At 42.6% G+C, this 21,692-nt stretch overlaps 1 protein-coding gene across 5 annotated transcripts; it reads left to right on the top strand.

Annotated features, from left to right (window-relative positions):
* Positions 1-187: 187 nt before the first annotated feature.
* Positions 188-20,417, top strand: idd (Integral membrane protein DGCR2/IDD). 5 transcript variants are annotated; one of them, NM_001173754.1, is made up of 11 exons: positions 253-564; positions 10,805-10,837; positions 11,898-12,020; positions 13,207-13,305; positions 13,456-13,666; positions 13,788-13,864; positions 15,147-15,329; positions 15,582-15,785; positions 15,983-16,129; positions 16,542-16,778; positions 16,934-17,833. In NM_001173754.1, exons 1-11 carry the CDS (start codon positions 486-488, stop codon positions 17,152-17,154), a joined length of 1,614 nt encoding a protein of 537 aa, NP_001167225.1. In that variant the 5' UTR covers positions 253-485; the 3' UTR covers positions 17,155-17,833. The 5 variants fall into 5 exon arrangements, with proteins under 5 accessions (XP_013993646.1, NP_001167225.1, XP_013993650.1 ...); XM_014138175.2 differs by lacking the exon at positions 253-564 and adding an exon at positions 1,792-1,967 and having other exon boundaries at positions 16,934-20,417; XM_014138172.2 differs by lacking the exon at positions 253-564 and adding an exon at positions 2,032-2,257 and having other exon boundaries at positions 16,934-20,417.
* Positions 20,418-21,692: the final 1,275 nt, after the last annotated feature.

Genomic DNA, 21,692 nt, shown 5'->3' with positions numbered 1-21,692 from the left:
GAACATTATTTAAAAAAGCTGTTGTCCATGAAGTTCTTTTGAAATTCAAGTATAGCCTAATTTGCAATCACTCAAAACCAACCAATTATGAATGCTATTTCACTCCGGATACAATTCTGTTAGCTACTGTAACACATGTATACAATAAGCTTAGCTCCGCCCCAACTCGCAATGTGATCGGCTGTGTGGAGTGTTTTGGATTGTTGTGACTGGAGAATGGAGCCATCTTGTTTTATTTCTGTCCTGGAATACATTGGGAAGGCCGAACGAAAAACAGGGCTTTCGAATAATGATGTAGCTAGTTAGCGCGCTTGCTAACAATATTGCGTATATTTGTATGTTTAGCGCTCTCACCACTCTAAATGTCTTTGAATGACTAGGTAAGGTTACCGTCTTTGGCGTTTATAGGGTCGAAGCAAACGCGTTGGTCCAGGTGTCAGTTTATTTTATTTCTGAGTAGAGGAGTTACTATGAATGGAGGATAAATGTTGCCAAAGGCTGACAGCAGCAGTTACGTCCTCCTCTCTCTTTTCGTCCTCACATTAACAGACCCACCACGGGCAGGTAAGACCGGTGAAATGCAATTGGTTGTAATTTGTCACAATGTCGGAGTTTAGTATGCCCGTGAGCAATGGTAGGCCTATTTGCACGGGAATTTAGTTCGTGTAGATGGCGTTTGTATCACGGATCTCAATTTATGCTGCTGGCTAGCCACTTACTGCGTAGCTAACAAACGTTAACGTAAATCATTTTAGCATAAAAATATATTATATGGGGATATAGTTAAATATTGAGTTGTAAGTTAGCTACATTTTGCAGTTCCAGCGTCGGTGTGGCTCGAGAGATACAAGTTGTACCTAGCCTGCTGAAAGTTTTCAGTATTGTGCAGCTTTAGCTAACTAACAATACTAGCTACGTGAAATTGGGGTGCTCCACATTATTTCTAGAACACAGTACTACTAACGTTAGTTACTAACTAGTACACCAGTAGCTGATTAAACTCAACTCCAGGATGCGATGGAGTTGAGCGGCGACTAGTGTTGGCAGACTGGAGCGCCGACGTTACATACAATTACGTTTAATCCAAAACGACTGATTTCAGCATCCGAAGAATAGCCCACAATTACACACAACATTGATCGGTGTAATTGCGGGCTATTCCTTGGGTACTTAAATCAGTAGTTAGGGATACAATTGTCATTTTATGTGATGTCGGAGCTCCAGTCCGCCTACCCCATTCATAGATGAGGTAAAGAGGACAATGGAAAGGTCCCCAATCTCCTCTTGCCCCCCAGCAAAATGAACCTACATTTGGGCAAATGTTTGTGTATTTCACACTATGTTGATGTAAAAATCGGAGTGTAGTGCTTGTATGGATGTCAACCCGAATACATGTTCATGTCATCGTTTTTGTCCACACTTGTGTGATTTATGACCATTATAGGGGGTTACTCGACAAGCCCTTTTGGGCCTTCCCCTGCACATACATATTTTTTTTACTGTTACATACTGTCATACTATTTGTGTAACTAGACAGTCAACTGCATTGCAGTTAAAAACGACTTTGACTACCACCACGGATTTCTGTATACTACCGTCAATAGGCGTATAAACTAGTGGTATCTTCTGACCAGGAGTGTTTTGTTAATTAAGAGCCCTGACTCTTGCTCTAAATATTAACACGCATTGCTTGCGGTACGGTTTTGTAAACATAAGGAAGGTATCCTTTATATAAATTAGAATTTGGGGAGGGGGGGGTTAAAATTACTACACCTTGTTTAGGTTTCCCACATGGGTTTATTTCCACGTTTACAGCGCTTGTTAATGGAAGACAGAGTGGACTACCTTTGCTAATGAGCTATGTGCTTCTCCGAACACCTGTGTGTAAACGTAAGACGGACACCACAAACAGGTTGTCGCTGAAAACTACTGTCTGTAACCTTTAAATCTCGTTAAAACGGTGTACGGTGAGTGCGTATTTTCCATTTGTGAAATTATGTCGATGTGGTATGAAAGTAGAGGGATTTATGTTTTTAGAACTGTACCACAATTGAGTCAATTCACGTTTAGATGTTTGTTTGGCGACAATTCGCCTTTAAACATATGTTAGCAAGCTGCATTTCAGTTAGAAAACAGATGGGTTAGTTGACAACGTCATGATAACGATGTGCGCGCTTCCATTGTGCAAACGTCAGCGTGTTGTGATTCTGGATGGCCGATTGCTAGCAAAAATGACAAACTGCCATGTGGGGGAATCGTAAGTGGCTAGTTTCATAATGTTATTGAAACCATGTCTTGTTGAGGTGTTTGACTGATTTCATGTCAATGCTAATATGGCTAAAATTCGCTAGCTAACTACCCAGCAACTGTAACTTACAAATGTTATTAGTCACATGCGCCGAATACAACAGTGAAATGCTTACTTACGAGCCCTTAACCAACAATGCAGTTAATAAAAATACATATAAGAATAAGAGAAAAGTAACAAGTAATTAAATATCAGCAGTGAAATAGTAATGTATTTGAGACAAGTGGTCATTGTGCAAATGTATTTATTTTTTTCGATAAACATTGGAGACGAATTCTATTTCAATCTAAGCAAACCCTGTCTGTTTTGCCACATAGTTGCGCGCGTGTCGGTTTTGTTGCTAAACAACCAATCCATCTACATGCACGAGTTTCACCAGAGAGCTAGGTAGCCAGCTAACATTAGCTTGCTACGTCGCAGGAGCAACAAAAGACTGGGCCATATGTTGTTTTATGTTAGATATAGCTATCTATCTAATGGTGTGGCATTAGTTAGTTAATCTGATTTTAAATCTACCTGAAATACGAAGAAGCATTGTATTAGCTGCTACGTCAACTTGCTACTCAATTTGCATTGACCTTTACTTTGCAACAACCTTCCGGTTACTGGCCCAGCGCTCTAACCACTAGGCTTCTGCTCCGCCAAGCTGTGTTGTCTCCCTGAACCCATTCACTGATTTGGGGTATTATTGCCTTTTGCACACCTGAGAAATGTAGAGAGCTCACACGTAGTTGAAAAGTTTGTGGTTTGTGTAGTTGAATAAAAGCAATGGCACAAATAGTGTAACTTTTGAGTACTGTTGGCCCAGAGTGCGTCTATGGTCATTGACTGGAGATTAGCCTACTCTGTCAGTATAACACGTGTTCAGATGGCAATGGGTCCGCCCTGTGTGGGGATTAACCTCTAAAAGCCGTGGGGGTTCTGGGGTTCTACTGGAATTGTTTTAGGATGGTCATACCATGCATCATTTAGCTATTTGATTTGGAATTTTAGGACCCCTTTAAGTATAAAAGAAAATATCAATATTTTTGGATAAAATATTGAATTTGGCATTTACTACTATAGCCCATAGAAATACATTGAATAACACATTCATGCATTTACTGTACTGTATTTATCTTTACCTTACTGTCTAAACTTGTGAACCCAATTTGTGATTTGTGACTACTGTGATTTCCCATTGCAGAAATGCCGCTACAGATTTTTAATTCCTTAATAATAATACTTCATAAACAAAGGTGATGTCATTAAACACACTAACTAATTGATAGATCGACCTTGATCTGCCTTCACCTTAGGAGGGAGAGAATTTATAAAATATCTTAAAGATTCCTTTTTCCTCATTTTGTTACGTTACAGCCTTTTTCTAAAATTGATAAAATAAATGTTTCCCCTCTTCAATTTACACCCAATACCCCATAATGACAAAGCAAAATCGGGTTTTTCGAAATGTTTGCGAGTTTATAAAAAAAATAAAACATACCTTATTTACAAAAGTATTCAGACCCTTTGCTATGAGACTCAAAATTGAGCTCGGGTGCAATTGTTTCTTATACTCAGCAGGTAGGGCCTACATACTTCAGATGATTTGTCTTCATGAATGGTTTCATGTGAGCTTGGTTGCACCCCCATCTTAAAGTGTAAGAAGGCATTAGATATCACGAGGTACGCTGCATTTCCATTTCCAAACAATTGATGAATATAGGTACCCCAAAATAGCTGCCCAGAGGCAGTCTGTTCTCCAAACTGATTCTGCATGCCTTCTTGACTTAGATACAATGTGTTGTCATGCATTTGTGCATGCACACTGGTTACTGTCAGTTATCTTGCTAGCAAAATTAGCTAGCTCATCAACCAGTATTTACTTCGCAATTTCCGCACAATGGCACTAATTAAACCTTGAATCTCAGTGACGTCCCTGTCTCCATTGGTCATCTAGCTAGCCGTTAGCAATCATAGTTGCATCGGTTTCCATTGGACTAGAGCTTGCTAGCTAATTATCATGTAGCAGCCTATGCTGACTAGCGTCGCTAGCATGCTAACGTTAGCAAGCTGGCTAATGTCAATACACTTAGTCGTGGGTCTGCAAAATCAAGGCAAATGGTACTGAACTCATGACATAATGTTTCGACATTGTAGTGGCTATTGATGTTTTGGCTCATCCTTTAGAACTACTGCTGTACATACCTCTTTAATAATATACTGTCTATAAACACCATTTATATACAGTACCAGTCAAAAGTTTGGACACCTACTCATTCCAGAGTTTTTCTTTTATTATTCTACAATGTAGAAAATAGTAAAAATGGTGAAGACATCAAAACTATGAAATGACACACAGAATCGTGGCCAAGAAATTTGAGAATGACACTAATATTACTTTTCACAAAGTCTGCTGCCTCAGTGTCTTTTAGATATTTTTGTCAGATGTAACTATGGAATACTGAAATATAATTACAAGCATTTCATAAGTGTCAAAGGCTTTTATTGACAATTACATGAAGTTGATGCAAAGAGTCAATATTTGCATTGTTGACCCTTCTTTTTTGAGACCTCTGCGATCCGCCCTGGCATGCTGTCAATTAACTTCTGGGCCACATCCTGACTGATGGCAGCCTATTCTTGCATAATCAATGCTTGGAGTTTGTCAGAATTTGTGGGTTTTTGTTTGTCCACCTGCCTCTTGAGGATTGACCACAAGTTCTCAATGGGATTAAGGTCTGGGGAGTTTCCTGGCCATGCACCCAAAATATCTATGTTTTGTTCCCCCGAGCCACTTAATTATCACTTTTGCCTTATGTCACCAAACTGTTCCTGGATGGTTGGGAGAAGTTGCTCTCGGAGGATGTGTTGGTACCATTCTTTATTCATGGCTGTGTTCTTAGGCAAAATTGTGAGTGAGCCCACTCCCTTGGCTGAGAAGCAACCCCACACATGAATGGTCTCAGGATGCTTTACTGTTGGCATGACACAGGACTGATGGTAGCGCTCACCTTGTCTTCTCCGGACAAGCTTTTTTCTGGATGCCCCAAACAATCGGAAAGTGGATTAATCAGAGAAAATGACTTTACCCCAGTCCTCAGCAGTCCAATCCCTGTACCTTTTGCAGAATATCAGTCTGTCCCTGATGTTTTTCCTGGAGAGAAGTGGCTTCTTTGCTGCCCTTCTTGACACCAGGCCATCCTCCAAAAGTCTTCGCCTCACTGTGCATGCAGATGCACTCACACCTGCCTGCTTCCTTTCCTGAGCAAGCTCTGAACTGGTGGTGCCCCGATCCCGCAGCTGAATCAACTTTAGGAGACAGTCCTGGCGCTTGCTGGACTTTCTTGGGTGCCCTGAAGCCTTCTTCACAACAATTGAACCGCTCTCCTTGAAGTTCTTGATGATCTGATAAATGGTTGATTTAGGTGCAGTCTTACTGGCAGCAATATCCTTGCCTGTGAAGCCCTTTTTGTGCAAAACAATGATGATGGCATGTGTTTCCTTGCAGGTAACCATGGCTGACAGAGGAAGAACAATGATTCCAAGCACCACCCTCATTTTGAAGCTTCCAGTCTGTTATTCGAACTCAATCAGCATGACAGAGTGATCTCCAGCCTTGTCCTCGTCAACACTCACACCTGTGTTAACGAGAGAGTCACTGACATGTCTGCTGGTCCTTTTGTGGCAGGGCTGAAATGCAGTGGAAATGTTTTTTGGGGATTCAGTTCATTTGCATGGCAAAGAGGGACTTTGCAATTCATCTGATCACTCTTCATAACATTCTGGAGTATATGCATATTGCTGTCATACAAACTGATGCAGCAGACTTTGAAAATTAATATTTGTCATTCTCAACTTTTGGCCACGACTGTAGTAACCAAAAAAAGTGTTAAACACATCAAAATATATTTTAGTTTCTTCCCTTTGCCTTGATGACAGCTTTGTACACTCTTGGCATTCACTAAACCCGCTTCATGAGGTAGTCCACCTGGAATGCATTTTAATTTAAAGGTGTGCCTTGTTAATTCGTGGAATTTCTTTCCTCAATGCATTTGAGCCAATCAGTTGTGTTGTGACAAGGTAGGGGTGGTATACAGAAGATGGCCCTATTTGGTAAATGACCGAGTCCATATCATGGCAAGAACGGCTCAAATAAGCAAAGAGAAATGACAGTCCATTACTTTAAGACATGAAGGTCAGGCAATCTGGAAAATTTCAAGTACTTTTCAAGTTTCTTCAAGTGCAGTCGCAAAAACCATCAAGCGCTATGATGAAACTGGTTCTCATGTGGACCGCCACAGGAAAGGAAGACCCCGAGTTACCTCTGCTGCAGAGAATGTGTTTTGGACTGATGAGTCCAAATTTGAGATTTTTGGTTCCAATCGCTGTCTTTGTGAGACGCAGAGTAAGTGAACGGATGATCTCTGCATGTGTGGTTCCCACCGTGAAGCCTGGAGGAGGTTTTGTGGGGGTGCTTTGCTTGTGACACTGTGATTTATTTTGAATTCAAGGCACACTTAACCAGCAAGGTTACCACAGCATTCTGCAGCGATACGCCATCCCATCTGGTTTTGGCTTAGTCCCACTGTCATTTTGTTTTTCAACAGGACAATGACCCAACACACCTCCTGGCTGTGTAAGGGCTATTTGACCAAGAAGGAGAGTGATGGAGTTGTGCATCAGATGATCTGGCCTCCACAATCACCCGACCTCAACCCAATTGGGATGAGTTGGACCGCAGAGTGAAGGAAAAGCAGCCAACACGTGTTCACAATATGGGGGAACTCCTTCAAGACCTGTTGAATAGCATTCCAGGTGAAGCTGGTTGAGAACATGCCAAGAGTGCAAAGCTGTCAAGGCAAAGGGTGGTTACTTTGAAGAATCTCAAATATAAAAACATTTTGATTTAACACCTTTTTTTGGTTACTACATGATTCCATATGTGTTATGTCATAGTTTTAATGTCTAACTTATTATTCTACAGTCTATGCTCTCACAAACCATCAAACAAGCAAAGCGTCAATACAGGATTAAGATTGAATCCTACTTCACCGGCTCTGACGCATGTCAGATGTGGCAGGGCTTGGAAACTATTACGGACTACAAAGGGAAACCCAGCCGCGAGCTGCCCTGCGCAGTGATGCCAGCCTACCAGACGAGCTAAATGCCTTTTATGCTCGCTTCGAGGCAAGCAACACTGAAGCAAGCATGAGAGCACCAGCTGTTCTGGATGACTGTGATAACACTCTCGGTAGCCGATGTGAACAAAACCTTTTTAAACAGGTCAACATTCACCAAGCCGCTGGGCCAGATAGATTACCAGGACGTGTACTCAAAGCATGCGTGGACCAACTGTCAAGTGTCTTCACTGACATTTTCAACCTCTCCCTGACCGAGTCTGTAATACCTACATGTTTCAAGCAGACCACCATGTTGCCCAATGAAATGAAGGTAACCTGCATAAATGATTACCGCCCCATGGCACTCACGTTGGTAGCCATGAAGTGCTTTGAAAGGCTGGTCATGGCTCACATCACCAGCTTTCTCCCCTACACCCTAGACCCACTCCAATTTGCATACAACCTCCACAGATGACACAATCTCAATCGCACTCCACACTGCCCTTTTTCACCTGGACAAAAGGAACACCTACGTGAGAATGCTGTTCATTGACTACAGCTCAGCGTTCAACACCATAATGCCCACGAAGCTCGTAACTAAACACTTCCCTCTGCAACTGGATACTGGACTTCCTGGCGGGCTGCCCCCAGGTGGTAAGAGTAGGCAACAACATGTCTGCCACGCTGATCCTTAACACTGGGGCCCCTCAGGGGTGTGTACTTTGTCCCCTCCTGTATTCCCTGTTCACCCACGACTGCGTGGCCACCCACGACTCCAATACCATCATTAAGTTTGCTGACGACACAACAGTGGTAGGCCTGATCACCAACAACGACGGCCTATAGGGAGGAGGTCAGTGAACTGGCAGTGTGGTGCCAGGACAACAACCTCTCCCTCAATGTGAGCAAGACAAAGGAGCCGTTCGTCGGCCCACCTTTTCTTGTAGTCCACGAACAGAACCCCATTAACATCGACGGGACTGTAGTGGAGCAGGTTGAGAGCTGCAAGTTCCTTGGCGTCCACATCACCAATGAACTATCATGGTTCAAACACACCAAGACAGTTGTTCTAGGGCACGACAAAACCTTTTCCCCCTCAGGAGACTGAAAATATTTGGCATGGGTCCTCAGATCCTCAAAAAGTTCTACAGCTGCACTATTGAGAGCATCCTGACCGGTTGCATCACTGCCTGGTATGGCAACTGCTCGGCATCTGACCGTAAGGCACTACAAAGGGTAGTGCGTCTGGCCCAGTACATTACTGGGGCCAAGCTTCCTGCCATCCAGGACCTATATAATAGGCAGTGTCAGAGGAAAGGCCATAAAATTGTCAGACACTCCAGTCACCCAGGTTATAGACTGTTTTCTCTGCTACCGCACGGCAAGCGGTACCGATGCACCAAGTCTGGAACCAACAGGACCCTGAACAGCTTGTACTCCCAAGACATAAGACTGCTGAACAATTCATAAAATCGCCACTGGACAATTTACATCCCAATTTACACCCCCCCCTCCCTTTTGTACACTGCTGCTACTTGCTGTTTGTTTGTTGCCTGTGCATAGTCACTTCGCCCCCCCACCTACATGTACAGATGACCTCAACTAGCCTATACCCCCGCACACTGACTCGGTACCGGTACCCCCGGTATATAGCCTTGTTATTCTTATTGTGTTACTTTTATTGCTTTTATTTGAGTCTACTTGGTAAATCATTTATTCTTCTTGAACTGCACTGTTGGTTAAGGGCTTGTAAGTAAGCATTTCACGGTAAAGTCTACACTTGTTGTATTCGGCGCATGTGACACAAAGGAAAAACCCTTGAATGAGTAGGCGTGTTCAAACTTTTGACTTGTACTGTATATGTACACCCCTTCAAATTAGAGGACTTGGCTTTTTCAGCCATGTCTGTTGCTGACGGGAGTATAAAATCAAGGAACACAGCCATGCAATTTCCATAGACAAACAATGGCTGTAGAATAGCCCGTACTGAAGAGCTCAGTGACTTTCAAAGGGGCACCGTCATATGATGCTACCTTTCCAACAAGTCAGTTTGCCAAATTTCTGCTCTGCTAGAGCTGCCCCGGTCAACTGTGAGTGCTGTTATTGTGAAGTGGAAACGTCTATGAGCAACAACGCTCAGCCGCGAAGTGGTAGGCCGCACAAGCTCCCAGAATGGGGCCGCCGAGTTCTGAAGCGCGTAAAAAAAAAAATGTCCTCGGTTGCAACAATCACTACCGAGTTCCAATCTGCCTCTGCTAGCAACGTCAGCACAAGAACTGTTCGTCGGGAGAGTCATGAAATGGGTTTCCATGGCCGAGCAACTGCACAAAAGCTTAAGATCAGCATGCGCGGTGCCAAGCGTCGGCTGGTGTGTCATAAAGCTCGCCGCATTTGGACTCTGGAGCAGTGGAAATGCGTTCTCTGGAGTGATGAATCACGCTTTCCCGTCTGGCTGTCTGACGGATGAATCTGGGTTTGGTGGATGCCAGGAGAACGTTACCTGCCCGAATGCGTAGTGCCAACTGTAAAGTTTGGTGGAGGATGAATAATGGTCTGGGGCTTTTTTTTTCATGGTTCGGGCTAGGCGCCTTAGTTCCAGTGACGGGAATTCTTAATGCTACATCATACTAGACGATTCTGTGCTTCCAACTTTAACAGTTTGAAGGACCTTACCTGTTTCAGCATGACAATGGCCCCCGTGCACAAAGCGAGGTCTATACAGAAATGGTTTGTCGATCGGTGTGGAAGAACTTGACTGGCCTGCACAGAGCCCTGACCTCAACCCCATCGAACACCTTTGGGATGAATTGGAACACCAACTGTGAGCCAGACCTAATCGCTCAACATCAGTACCCGACCGTACTAATGCTCTTGTGGCTGAATGGAATCCCCTGCGCAATATCCAACTTTAGTGGAAAACCTTCCCAGAAGAGTGGAGGCTATTTATAGCAGCAAAGGGGGGACCAACTCCATATTAATGCCCATGATTTTGGAATGAGATGTTCGATGAGGTGTCCATACTTTTGTACATGTAGTGTATCTGGACTCTGACATTGCTTGTTCTGATATTTCTTTCTTTTGGATTTGTGTGTATTGTTTTGTATTACTGTAATGTTGGAGCTAGAAACATAAGCATTTCACCGCACCTGTGATAACATCTGCAAAATATGTGTACTTGACCAATACATTTTGATTTGTGGTCCTTTGTAGCTCAGTTGGTAGAGCATGGAGCTTGTAACGCCAATACCACCAATATGTAAAATGTATGCACGCGTGACTGTAAGTCTCTTTTGCTAAATAGCTTAATATATTATGTGTTGGAACATTCCCAACTAGGAATGTGTTGAGATTTAAGGGGTTAGTTCATCAGAATTTGCTTTTTGTTTTGTTTCAGGTCCAAGGCTAGCTCTGGCAAGATTATTGTCAGGTAAGCAGTGTCTCCTCTGTTAGTGCAGTGTATCTGTAGGTCTGCCAGTCTCCAGCGATTTGGGTTACTTTGTTCTATTCTCAGCTTGTGCCTATTTAATATTCCCATTCACAGCAGTGCTTTGTTTTTCCATTAATTTAGTTATTTTCTCTTACCCGTTTTTATGCAACAGCTCGTTCAACAATACTGAGCTACTTTCAAAGAATCCTGTTAGTCCAGTGTCTAGACTGTTCAGTGCCATAGAGGGAAGTTTTTTTTCTTTCTGCGTTCTTAGACAGCTGGACCTAATACTCCCTTCTCAAGGGAGAATCCCTGACAGGCAGCCCCTATGCTGTCTCATGTTAATCACACATGCCACAGAGACGCTGACCCACTTAATACTGCCCCTGTGTTACTAATGGGTATAGGGGTAGACACTAAAGTAAAATAAGGTTAGGCCTAGGTCAAGTTTTATTCTGATATATGGCCCCTTTAGGCTAACTCTTTTTGTTCTGGCCCGTTTAGGCCTTTTTTTTTCAGATACTATGTTAGGCCCTAATGTATGTCCCTCATTTCTACTGTTTCATGTTTTTGTGACTCCGTTTAAGTTGTTTCTAAGCGCAGGTCTCAAAAACACTCAATGATAACCCCTGTTTGTTTCAGTGATAATGATATGATTGTTGTTTTAGATGTAGCTAATCTGTTTTATTTTAAGCACCAGACCTGAATTGAACTAAGACAAAATACGTGCGGTATTGCTGCATTCCCTTCCAGTTTTTCCCTTGATGCTTTATTTTATTTATTTGTTTCCTGGGAAGTTTTTATTCTAACAATGCACCTGATGCTTTCTAATGTAATGTGTATGATAAATGGTGAAAACCTTTTTTCTTATTTGTCTGTCAGTGACATGTCTCTGTAATGATACTAAAAGCTGGAAATGCTAAATATTTCATTGACTCGTCTTTCAGTTCTTTACAATTGGTAAGCAGGTATGGGAGAAAATAAAAGCTGTGTTGCAGTGACCATGTCATAACTACAGGGGGCACTGTGGTGTCTTTAGCTTTCCTCTGCTGTGTTTCAGAACTGCGCTGCAGCCCTGGACAGTTTGCCTGCCGCAGTGGGAAGATGCAATGCATCCCCATGTCCTGGCAGTGTGATGGCTGGGCGGCTTGTGAGGACAAGAGCGATGAGTTGGACTGCCCCCGTGAGTGAAACATCTTTTACCCAGACTCCAACCTGAACTCTGGTCCCCTTTCCAAACAATTAGGGCTGGGAATTGCCAGGGACCTCATGATACCATCGTGATACTTGGGTGCCGATACGATAAGTATTGTGATTCTCACGGTTCTATATTTATTGTGATTCGATACTGCAATTTGATGTTGCAAAAATATTACTTACTATACAGTGCCTTCAGAAAATATTCACACCCCTTGACATTTTGTTGAGTTACAGATTGCCACAAAATCAAACCAATTTTAAATTCAATGGCCTACATGCACTACCCCATAATGTCAGTGGAGTTGTTTTTTTAAAATTAAAAATGAAGTTAATAAATATTCCAACCCTTTGTTATGGCAAGCTTAAATAAGTTCAGGAGAACAAATTGTCTGAACATGTCACATAATAAGTTGCATGGACTAAATTATTATCATTTAAAACAAATACAAATTGGAGTCAAAGTATCAATACAGTATCTGCCAAAATAATATTGCGATATGTAACTATCGATTGTCCTTCCCCCCCCCAATCAGTACAAACATTGTATTGCATGCTCCAAAATGACTTCGTACATCCCCAAAATACTATAATTAGGCTAATCTTGAACGGCAGTCGGAGCCGATCTATAATTCTTAGAACACAAATTTCTCAATGTCAGGGGAAACGCCAAACTCATTCTGAGTGAACTTTTCTCAACGCCTCTTATTGTGAGCTTTGTTTGTTGATCTCTCTTGCGGAGATGGTTTGATATTGCAGTTGAAGGAAATCTTATTGTTTCCATTACTTAATTCCTGAATGAGCACTGGTCCCTTGATCTCTGGCTGCATAATAGGAATTAGGGAAAGGATTGGGTTCACACACAGCATGTGACCTCCTATAACACGGCCATCTTGTTTCATCTTGACTGTGTGCATATTACATTATTTGATAAATGGTGGCAAAAGCAGTCAGAAATGGTTTTATGTGTATTTATTTTCATGAGAAAGAACTAATGTTTTTGCCATTGGTGACCTGTGAATGGACTAAAACAGTTTTCTTCCCCTTAATGAGAAGTCCCTTAACAAACCTGAAGACTGCTTTGTTTGTTGATATGAACTGCAGCCAGTCACCACAGTACATTCCTTCTATTTAAATACTGCCTCTTACTTCTCTCCCATCCTCCCTTTCAGCCATGAAAGAGGAGACGTTTCACTTTGCCAATGGGTTTGGTAATGGGTTTGACCAAGTGGAGGATGTCATCGGTGTGGCCCAGCCTGTGCGCTTTAACAGTAAGACCCACGTTTAGCTCTCCCTCCATGAACCCTTCAGTCACTTTTCATCCCCAAAAATATTTGAATTTGTTGTTGCTAAAAGAACCTATGGAAAGCTTTGTTACTGCACATATTGTAGGAGCTCTAAAGCACCTTTCCCTTCCACAGAGAAGTGCCCTAGTGGGTGGCATCACTACGAGAAGACAGCCAGCTGTTACAAAGTGTACCTGAGGAATGAGAACTACTGGCAGGCTGTGGACACGTGTCAGAAAGTCAATGGCTCGTTGGCGACCTTCGTCACCAACGAGGAACTGCAGTTCATCCTCAAGATTGAGGTGGATTTCGACACGGAAGTGTGCGAGCGCAGAGACCAGTGCAAGTGAGTGTTTGCTAAGGATGTATTGCATGAAGTAATAGTGTTGAAATGAATGCCCTGAAGCAGATTTTTTTTCCCTGTACAGACTAATTTATTATTATTTAATCCACTTTTTCTCTTTCAGGTTCTGGGTGGGTTACCAGTATGTCATCACCAATCAGAACCATTCACTGGAGGGCCATTGGGAAGTGTCATATAAAGGTGGGTGTGGACTTTGTACGTGTGAAAGGGTTAATTAAAATGAACAATCACACGGGGTGTGATCGTTCTACAGTGGTCCCTGAAGCGTATGATCACACCCCGTGTGATTAGAACACTCATTTAGAACGGCCAGTTTCGAATGACGCAACAATCAACATTTGAGCTGGCCACACTTTTTTCAGAAACTATTTACACAAACACAGTCCTTACAAAGTTATGTCCAGAATGTGAGCAGTTTATTTTTGGATGCAATGTTCAGATATTCACAGAAGTATCTATAGCATAACACAATCATCCTAACCGGAAAAATGTAGGCTACATTTGTCCTAGCGCTGAGGAAAGATTGACGCAACACAAGCGGTCATATTTTCTAACTATCGGCTGACATAAACTACACTATGAATTAGCTAATAGCAATTACTATGTACAATTAATCACATCACGGGTGAGCTCACCATTGATCAAAATAATTGAGTAAAACACTTTCTAGAAATCAAAAGTAATCCGACGATTAGTTTCAGCGCGCAGCTATGCTTTTTTACCTCACAGAAACCGAAGATAATAAGAGAAGACAAGATGAGTTGTTGAAGGGGTGTGGTCTACCATCATTCACATCCCACATTCACTTCCTGAAGTTCTCAAAAAATGAGTGAACCCTTACTCACCTCATTTTGTTATAGCATCTTTGGTCCGACAGACAATCAAGTGAAACCCAGAATGCATTGTATGTCAACAAACATGGCTCCATACACAAAGCTGGAATTAGCTTAGCTCATCATAATCAGTACAACCTTCAAAACATTATTTTACACACATACTATGCGCCCTTTACAATTTATGCAAAAATCGGAACGCATGATTTATCACAGGTAATTGAAAAACGTAAATAAAATGGTAAATATATCAATAATACCACACAAAACATTTTCTGATAGTGATTTATTGATACAAATTGCGCGTTTAGGCAGTCAATCACGGTAACTTCTCACTCCCACTCTGAGCCATTCAGTGTTGTTGTTTATGTAACAATCACATCCTGGAATGGAGAGAACGTTCGAACATCACGTGCATAAAAAAACTCACGCTGGGGCGACCGTTAGAGATATTTGGAACTCACGCGTGAAAGGGTTAAAGTATATTGTGCTTGATTTCCACTGAAAATGAGCTAAAGGGAGCAGATGCAACTCAATGTCATGCTCAAACAGCCATAATCAGTCAAAGCATTAAACCTGTATTTGGCTTACGATTCATCTTGTTCCTTTCTCTCTTGGTTCCCTTACAGGGTTGATGCAGGTGTTCCTGCCGCCAGAGGGCCTGACTAACTTTGGAGAGGCATCTCCGACCCAGGACAACATCTTCTGTGCCCAGCTGCAGCGCTTTCAGATCAAGAGTATGAACGAGCGCGGCCTTCACAGCTGGCACGCCGAGAACTGCTACAAGAAGTTCCCCTTCCTGTGCAAGAGGAGTATGTCTGCTCTTATCAAAACCAAATGACCTATGCAGCTTCACAGGAGGTCAAAGTAGCTTGATTGTAACAAGTGTAGATGCTCAGCTGAAACCTGGTTGTTTGAGTCATAAGATTCATGTAATTCTGTATCTTAAGCCTTGGGTGCTGTAATGCATACCCAAGTCAGGGAAGTCCAGCATCCTATGTTGTGTTAGTGTAGATATAGTTATTGATTGGTTTTGGTCTTAAACCTTTGATTGTCTTTAACAGGGCAGACATGTGTGGACATAAAGGACCAGGTGGTGACCGAGGGGTACTACTTCACCCCTAAGGGGGAAGACCCGTGCCTGAGCTGCACATGTCACAACGGCGAGCCAGAGATGTGTGTGGCTGCGCTGTGTAATCGGCCGGAGGGCTGCAAGAACTTCGGCAAGGACCCCAAGGAGTGCTGCAAGTTCACCTGCCTGGATCGAGGTACTATCCAACTACTCACATAATTCCCTAAACAAAAACTAGAAACTATGGGTGTTGTGAAAGTTTCACAAGGTGGAGCATGACATTTCTATCTCTTCTCCTGCCATGTTGTTCAACAATATTTGGCACTAATTTCAGGAGAGAAAATACAGAAACACTTGAAATGTATAAAAATGTGGACCCTGTCTGTCTTTTAGAAGGCAGCAGCCTGTTTGACTCTATGGCCAGTGGGATGCGTCTGATCGTCAGCTGCATCTCCTCCTTCCTCATCCTCTCTCTGCTGCTTTTCATGGTGCACAGGCTCCGGCAGCGCAGACGCCAGCGCATCCAAACACTCCTTGGAGGTAACCATACACATCATATAATCACACTCATACAAACAACAGGTGGCACCAAGTTTGCATATTTTTTTAACCTTTTATTTAACCAGGCAAGTCAGTTAAGAACAAATTCTTATTTGCAATGACCAGCCAAACTCGGACGACGCTGGGCCAATTGTGCGGCGCCCTATGGAACTCCCAATCACGGCCGGCACCGCCATCCCTTCTGGAAAAGCCCTGTTTGGCCTTTAAACAAACACAGGGAACGGAACGCCTCTCCTAATCACTTTGTACTTTCCTCTAGCCTGTCTCTGGTACTTCAGTGTATTCAAATGTGTATGCATTTTAGTAGTAAAACTTAATCAACTGCATCGAATGATGATTGGTTGGTTTCAATTGGTCTCACTCAGCCTTTGCTCTCTCTCTCTCTCCTCAGTTCACCATTTCAACCTTGGGCGCCGAGTCCCAGGCTTTGACTACGGCCCGGACGCTTTTGGCACTGGCCTCACTCCCCTGCACCTCTCTGATGATGGAGAGAGAGGTGCATTTCATTTCCAGGAACCTCCCCCTCCCTACGCTGCCTATAAATACCCTGACATCCAGCACCCAGATGACCCCCCTCCTCCCTACGAAGCCTCCATCAACCCTGACAGCGTCCTCTATGTGGACCTCGGTAGGACCACCCTGTGCTCTTAATGTTAACGCGTTTTCCTCACTTTCTGTGATAGCAGTTTTTTTTTCTTTTTTTTTTCTCCTAAACTCGCATACTAGGTTGAGTATGTAACTCTTTCTGAACCCTGTCGTCACTGTTCTCGTTGTTCTCCACAGCACGCCATGGCGTTCAGATGATCCCTAGTCAGATGAGGGACGTGGTAGATGCCATGACAGACGCCCCAGCGCCACCTGTCCCAATGTCCTCCCAGGAGCGGGAGGACTCCATGGACAGCAGCACCCTCCTGGTGGGGCCCGACACCCCCACAGACAGCCACGCCCTTGAATCCATGCCTGTAGACTGCAGCAACAGCTCCTCCCTCAGCACCGTGGTATAGGACTGAGGGGGGTGGGGAGCTGCTCCCATCTGGACCCACAGTTTGAGAGAGGAGGGCAGTGGCAGACTGGTCTATCACATGGGGTCTGTTAGTTAGAAGAGACTGGGATGGGATGGCAAAAGACAGTGTAGAGACGGTATCAGGGTAGACTGAAGGACCAGTCCACTTCTTGAGGTGTGAGGAAAATCGGACTGGTGTGTTTCTTGAACGGGTGAACTGAAACCAAATGGGTGTTTGTCAGAAACATAACCTTTTACAGTTGAACTTGAATGCAGTGGATCAGACCGCTTTCTTATAGGTGAACACAGATGGACGAGTAAGACAATCAAATGGATCTGGAAGACTGATTCTGTACAGAGAAGACAAACACTACACCAGGCTGAGCTACTGATTTTAGTTTTCATTGGACAAAGCTTTTGAATTATTTGGTTTGTTTGAGCTTCATGCTCAAGATTTCCCCCAATGTAAACACTCCCTCAGGCATTACGCCAGGTAATAATGAAGGGGGAGGTAGATGGATCCACTTTAGCTTAAGTCCTTTGCACTTCTTAATTTGCATCCTACTGCTTTTGTCTTGGAGGCAGAACTTGGATGGTCAGTTATTGACAATGACTCGCATGACTCTGCTCTCTCTCCCAAGTCTCCTCCATGAATTAAATACATTGTTTTCCTATCCCAAGCATCGCCTCTGAACTTGGATTTTTTGCCCTCTCCAATCAATCTGATATGCTAAGACGTCTTCGAGATTGATAGCACAATGGTAAATGGAGCAATCAGAGGTTCTTCTACAAGAGGTTTTTCAACCTTGCAGAAATATTTAGTTATGGTTATTGTTAGCTCCAGCTAACACACTGCTATGTGTTGATGATGAGGTAAATGCTACAACTTTTACAAGAATCTTGCTTCAATATTGCATTTAGTTCATGAGTTTTTGTTGAAGTAGATGTCCATTGGTTGAGTATTGTGTCCTTTTCTTGGGTAAGAAATAGGCTGGGAATTGTTGGGATCTGAACATAGATGATGGGTCCCTCATGTTAGTCAATGAGTTCACCACATGAAGGAGAATGTCACTGGTGAGTGTGAATAAAGGTTAGAGCTTCATGTGTAGCTTGTAGCAATGGTTACTTGCTGTTTTGTACCCAATGAAATGTGTAAAAGTAAACTTATTTAGATAGTGTTCTTTTCATTAAATCATATTAACGATTAATACTAAATTCATTGGTAAAACAATCTGTTACTTAGCTCTGCGTATGTGTGAGTGTATGTATGCACACGTATATAAAAACCCAACTTTGTTTTTCAACATTTTGCACATCACCTGTTTGCCAAGTAGCTCTATGCATTTGCTTTCAATGTCATGAAGTATTTTAAAACGGAATATATTTTGCAAGCATAACTGATAACGTGGGGAAGTGTAACAATCATCAATTGTGTCATTTTTGGAAGCTGCCACTGGATCCACTAATATATTTTCTTGTCAATGTACATTGTCATCTCAGTGTATTTTAGTTTGACATTGGAGGTTTACCTGGTTAGGTTCTAACAGTAGCCTATATGGCATTGGGTGGCCAACCCCCTTTCTCATGTTTCATGATAATGACAGACAAGGAAAGTCTGTCGTAAACAAAAAAATACCAGGAAAGCCACATAATTGGACCCCATTGTGACTCAAGGTGTAAAGACCTGTGAGAGCCCTGTTCAGTTCTTCTGTCGTACCTGTAGAGTTGAAAGGCCAAAGGAGTTAGAAGGCTATGATGGCAGGCCTATGAAAGCACAAACACCCCCTATAAGGGTTTTGGAACTGCTTTGGTCTAAGCACTTACCAGCCAGGATCTACATAGCATGGTCATCTATTTGGCTGAAGTCTATCACCAGCAGCACTGAAAAGGTGGATCTTCCCCCCCATGAGAATCACAGCTGTGTGTGTATACACAGATCTATGTAGCATTGCATCGTTCGTCGGTAGATCTCAAGTTGTTTTGTATTTGTTTTTCAGCATAGACAATCCTTTTGTGGATTATCCAAGGAAATTATATTGTCATGATTTGTAAAAAATGTTTATCGTAAACTTGATGTGCATGTATGGGGGATGGTGTTTGGAAATCAGATCTCTCCATCTTTGGACTCCCGAGTGACGCAGTGGTCCAAGGCACTGCATCTCAGTGCCTGAGGCGTCACTACAGACACCCTGGTTCGATTCCAGGCTGTATCACAACCGGCCGTGATTGGGAGTCCCATAGGGCGGTGCACAGTTGGCCCAACGTTGTCTGGGATTGGCCGGTGTAGGCCGTCAGTAAAGAATACATTCTTATTTACAATGACTTGCCTAGTTAAATTTAAAAAATAATCTTTGGTGTGTGTTTTCAGCTTGTAGGACCTACAGTGCATGTTTTAGTAGAGGCATGATGAGAGAACAGATTTCAAATTTTCATCTTAGCCCAGGTTTAGCTTACAGATGCTTGCCTACAGGTTGATGTAGATGAATGCATTGGAACCCCTGCTGCATTTACACAAGTTGATTTGTTCTCGATAGTCACAATGGTGGTGTGAAAAAACTACTTTCAATGTGTTATAAAATGCAATAGCTAATATTTTATTTCATAGCTTTTAAATTGTAATTGTTTGCTTCTTTTGCAGGGGTCTCTGTGTTTTTCTGAGGTAGAGCTATATCTAATTAAATGCCAAATAAATTGTACCATGAAGCATGTTGTGTGTTAGGCCTGTAGTGGTAGCAGAGAACTTGAGACCATAGGATAAATAGGCCTACCTACACATGCCTAGGCTATACATGCTTCATCAGTCTTGGCATATGTCAAGGAAATCCCTCAGCCGTTGTGACCAAATATCAGGGGTTAAGATGAGATGTGGAAATCCCTAAACAGTGAGATGTGTGTTGCTGATGAAGGGGAGCCCTGGAAGTTAAGGAATCCCACTCACCAGGCTATAGGAAATTGAAATCTACATCTTGGCAGTGATGCTGAAACAAAAGAAGTAAGATTTATTAGTCAGACCATATCAAGCATCAGTAGCCTATTGCATCATACATCTGCATCTAAGAGGGGCAGCACGTGGACTTTAGGCCTATACACATACTGTATACCTGTCTCTTCCTTTGACAGGTGCCCTTTAATAGGCAGACCACTTCGCAAGGATATACAGTACAAAAATACATTGGAAAAATGAACAGTGCTAACGTTTCACTTAGATACTGTACATTCTAACTTGTTAATTCATTGTTTTTATAAATAAAAGGATTGATCTTACCATTTGAGGGCATTTGTGCTCAGCTGTGAGATGCCATGCTCTCCTCGCATCAATGTCCTGTTATGTGACATTCATCATTAAAGACCACTGGCAATGACACACTCCACTGACCAAACAGAAGGGGAAAAAAGCTTGACATTCACTTTCCCAGTCCTTTTTAAGCTTGGCATTTGCACAGAACCCTAAGCCCTGCCTCTTAGATTTTTATTTTGACTTTAATTAGACCTATTGAGGTGCTGTGCTTGTTTATTGGAAAAGGATTTCCTGTTTATTACAGGTTCTCACACTGGTGAGTAACAGGTTTGTTTTAAATGTCCTTTATATTTTACAAGCTACACTACCGTTCAAAAGTTTATAGCACTTAGAAATGTCCTTGTTTTTTAAAGAAAATCACATTTTGTCCATTAACATAACATCAAATTGATCAGAAATACAGTGTAGACATTGTTAATGTTGTAAATGACTATTGTAGCTGTAAACGGCAGGTTTTTTATGGAATATCAACATAGGCATAAAGTGGCCCATTATCAGCAACCATCACTCCTGTGTTCCAATGGCACATTGTGTTAGCTAATATGAGTTTATCATCTTAAAAGGCTAATTGATCATTTAGAAAACACTTTTGCAATTATGTTAGCACAGCTGAAAACTGTTGTTCTGATTTAAAGAAGCAATAAAACTGGCCAGTCTCAATGTTAACAGTAAAGACGCGCCTCTGGCCTTCTAGGCAGAGTTCATCTGTCCAGTGGCTGTGTTCTTTTGCCCATCTTAATCTTTTCGGCCAGTCTGAGATATGGCTTTTTCTTTGCAACTCTGCCTAGAAGGCCAGCGTCCCGGAGTCGCCTCTTCACTGTTGACTTTAAGACTGGTGTTTTGCGGGTACTATTTAATGAAGCTGCCAGTTGAGGACTTTCTCAAACTAGACACTCTAATGTACCTGTCCTCTTGCTCAGGTGTTCTCCGGGGCTCCCACTCCTCTTTCTATTCTGGTTAGAGCCAGTTTGCGCTGTTCTGTGAAGGGAGTAGTACACAGCGTTGTACGAGAGCTTCAGTTTCTTGGCAATTTCTCGCATGGAATAGCCTTCATTTCTCATAACAAGAATAGACTGACGAGTTTCATTAGAAAGTACTTTGTTTCTGGCCATTTTGAGCCTGTAATCGAACCCACAAATGCTGATGCTCCAGAAACTCAACTAGTCTAAAAAAGGCCAGTTTTATTACTTCTTTAATCAGAACAACAGTTTTCAGCTGTGCTAACATAATTGCAAAAGAGT

This window comes from Salmo salar, chromosome ssa13 (genome assembly GCF_905237065.1).
Source record: "Salmo salar chromosome ssa13, Ssal_v3.1, whole genome shotgun sequence".
Taxonomy (NCBI): domain Eukaryota; kingdom Metazoa; phylum Chordata; class Actinopteri; order Salmoniformes; family Salmonidae; genus Salmo; species Salmo salar.
The sequence above is the reverse complement of the archived record's forward strand: the minus strand, read 5'-3'. Positions and strand labels throughout refer to the sequence as shown.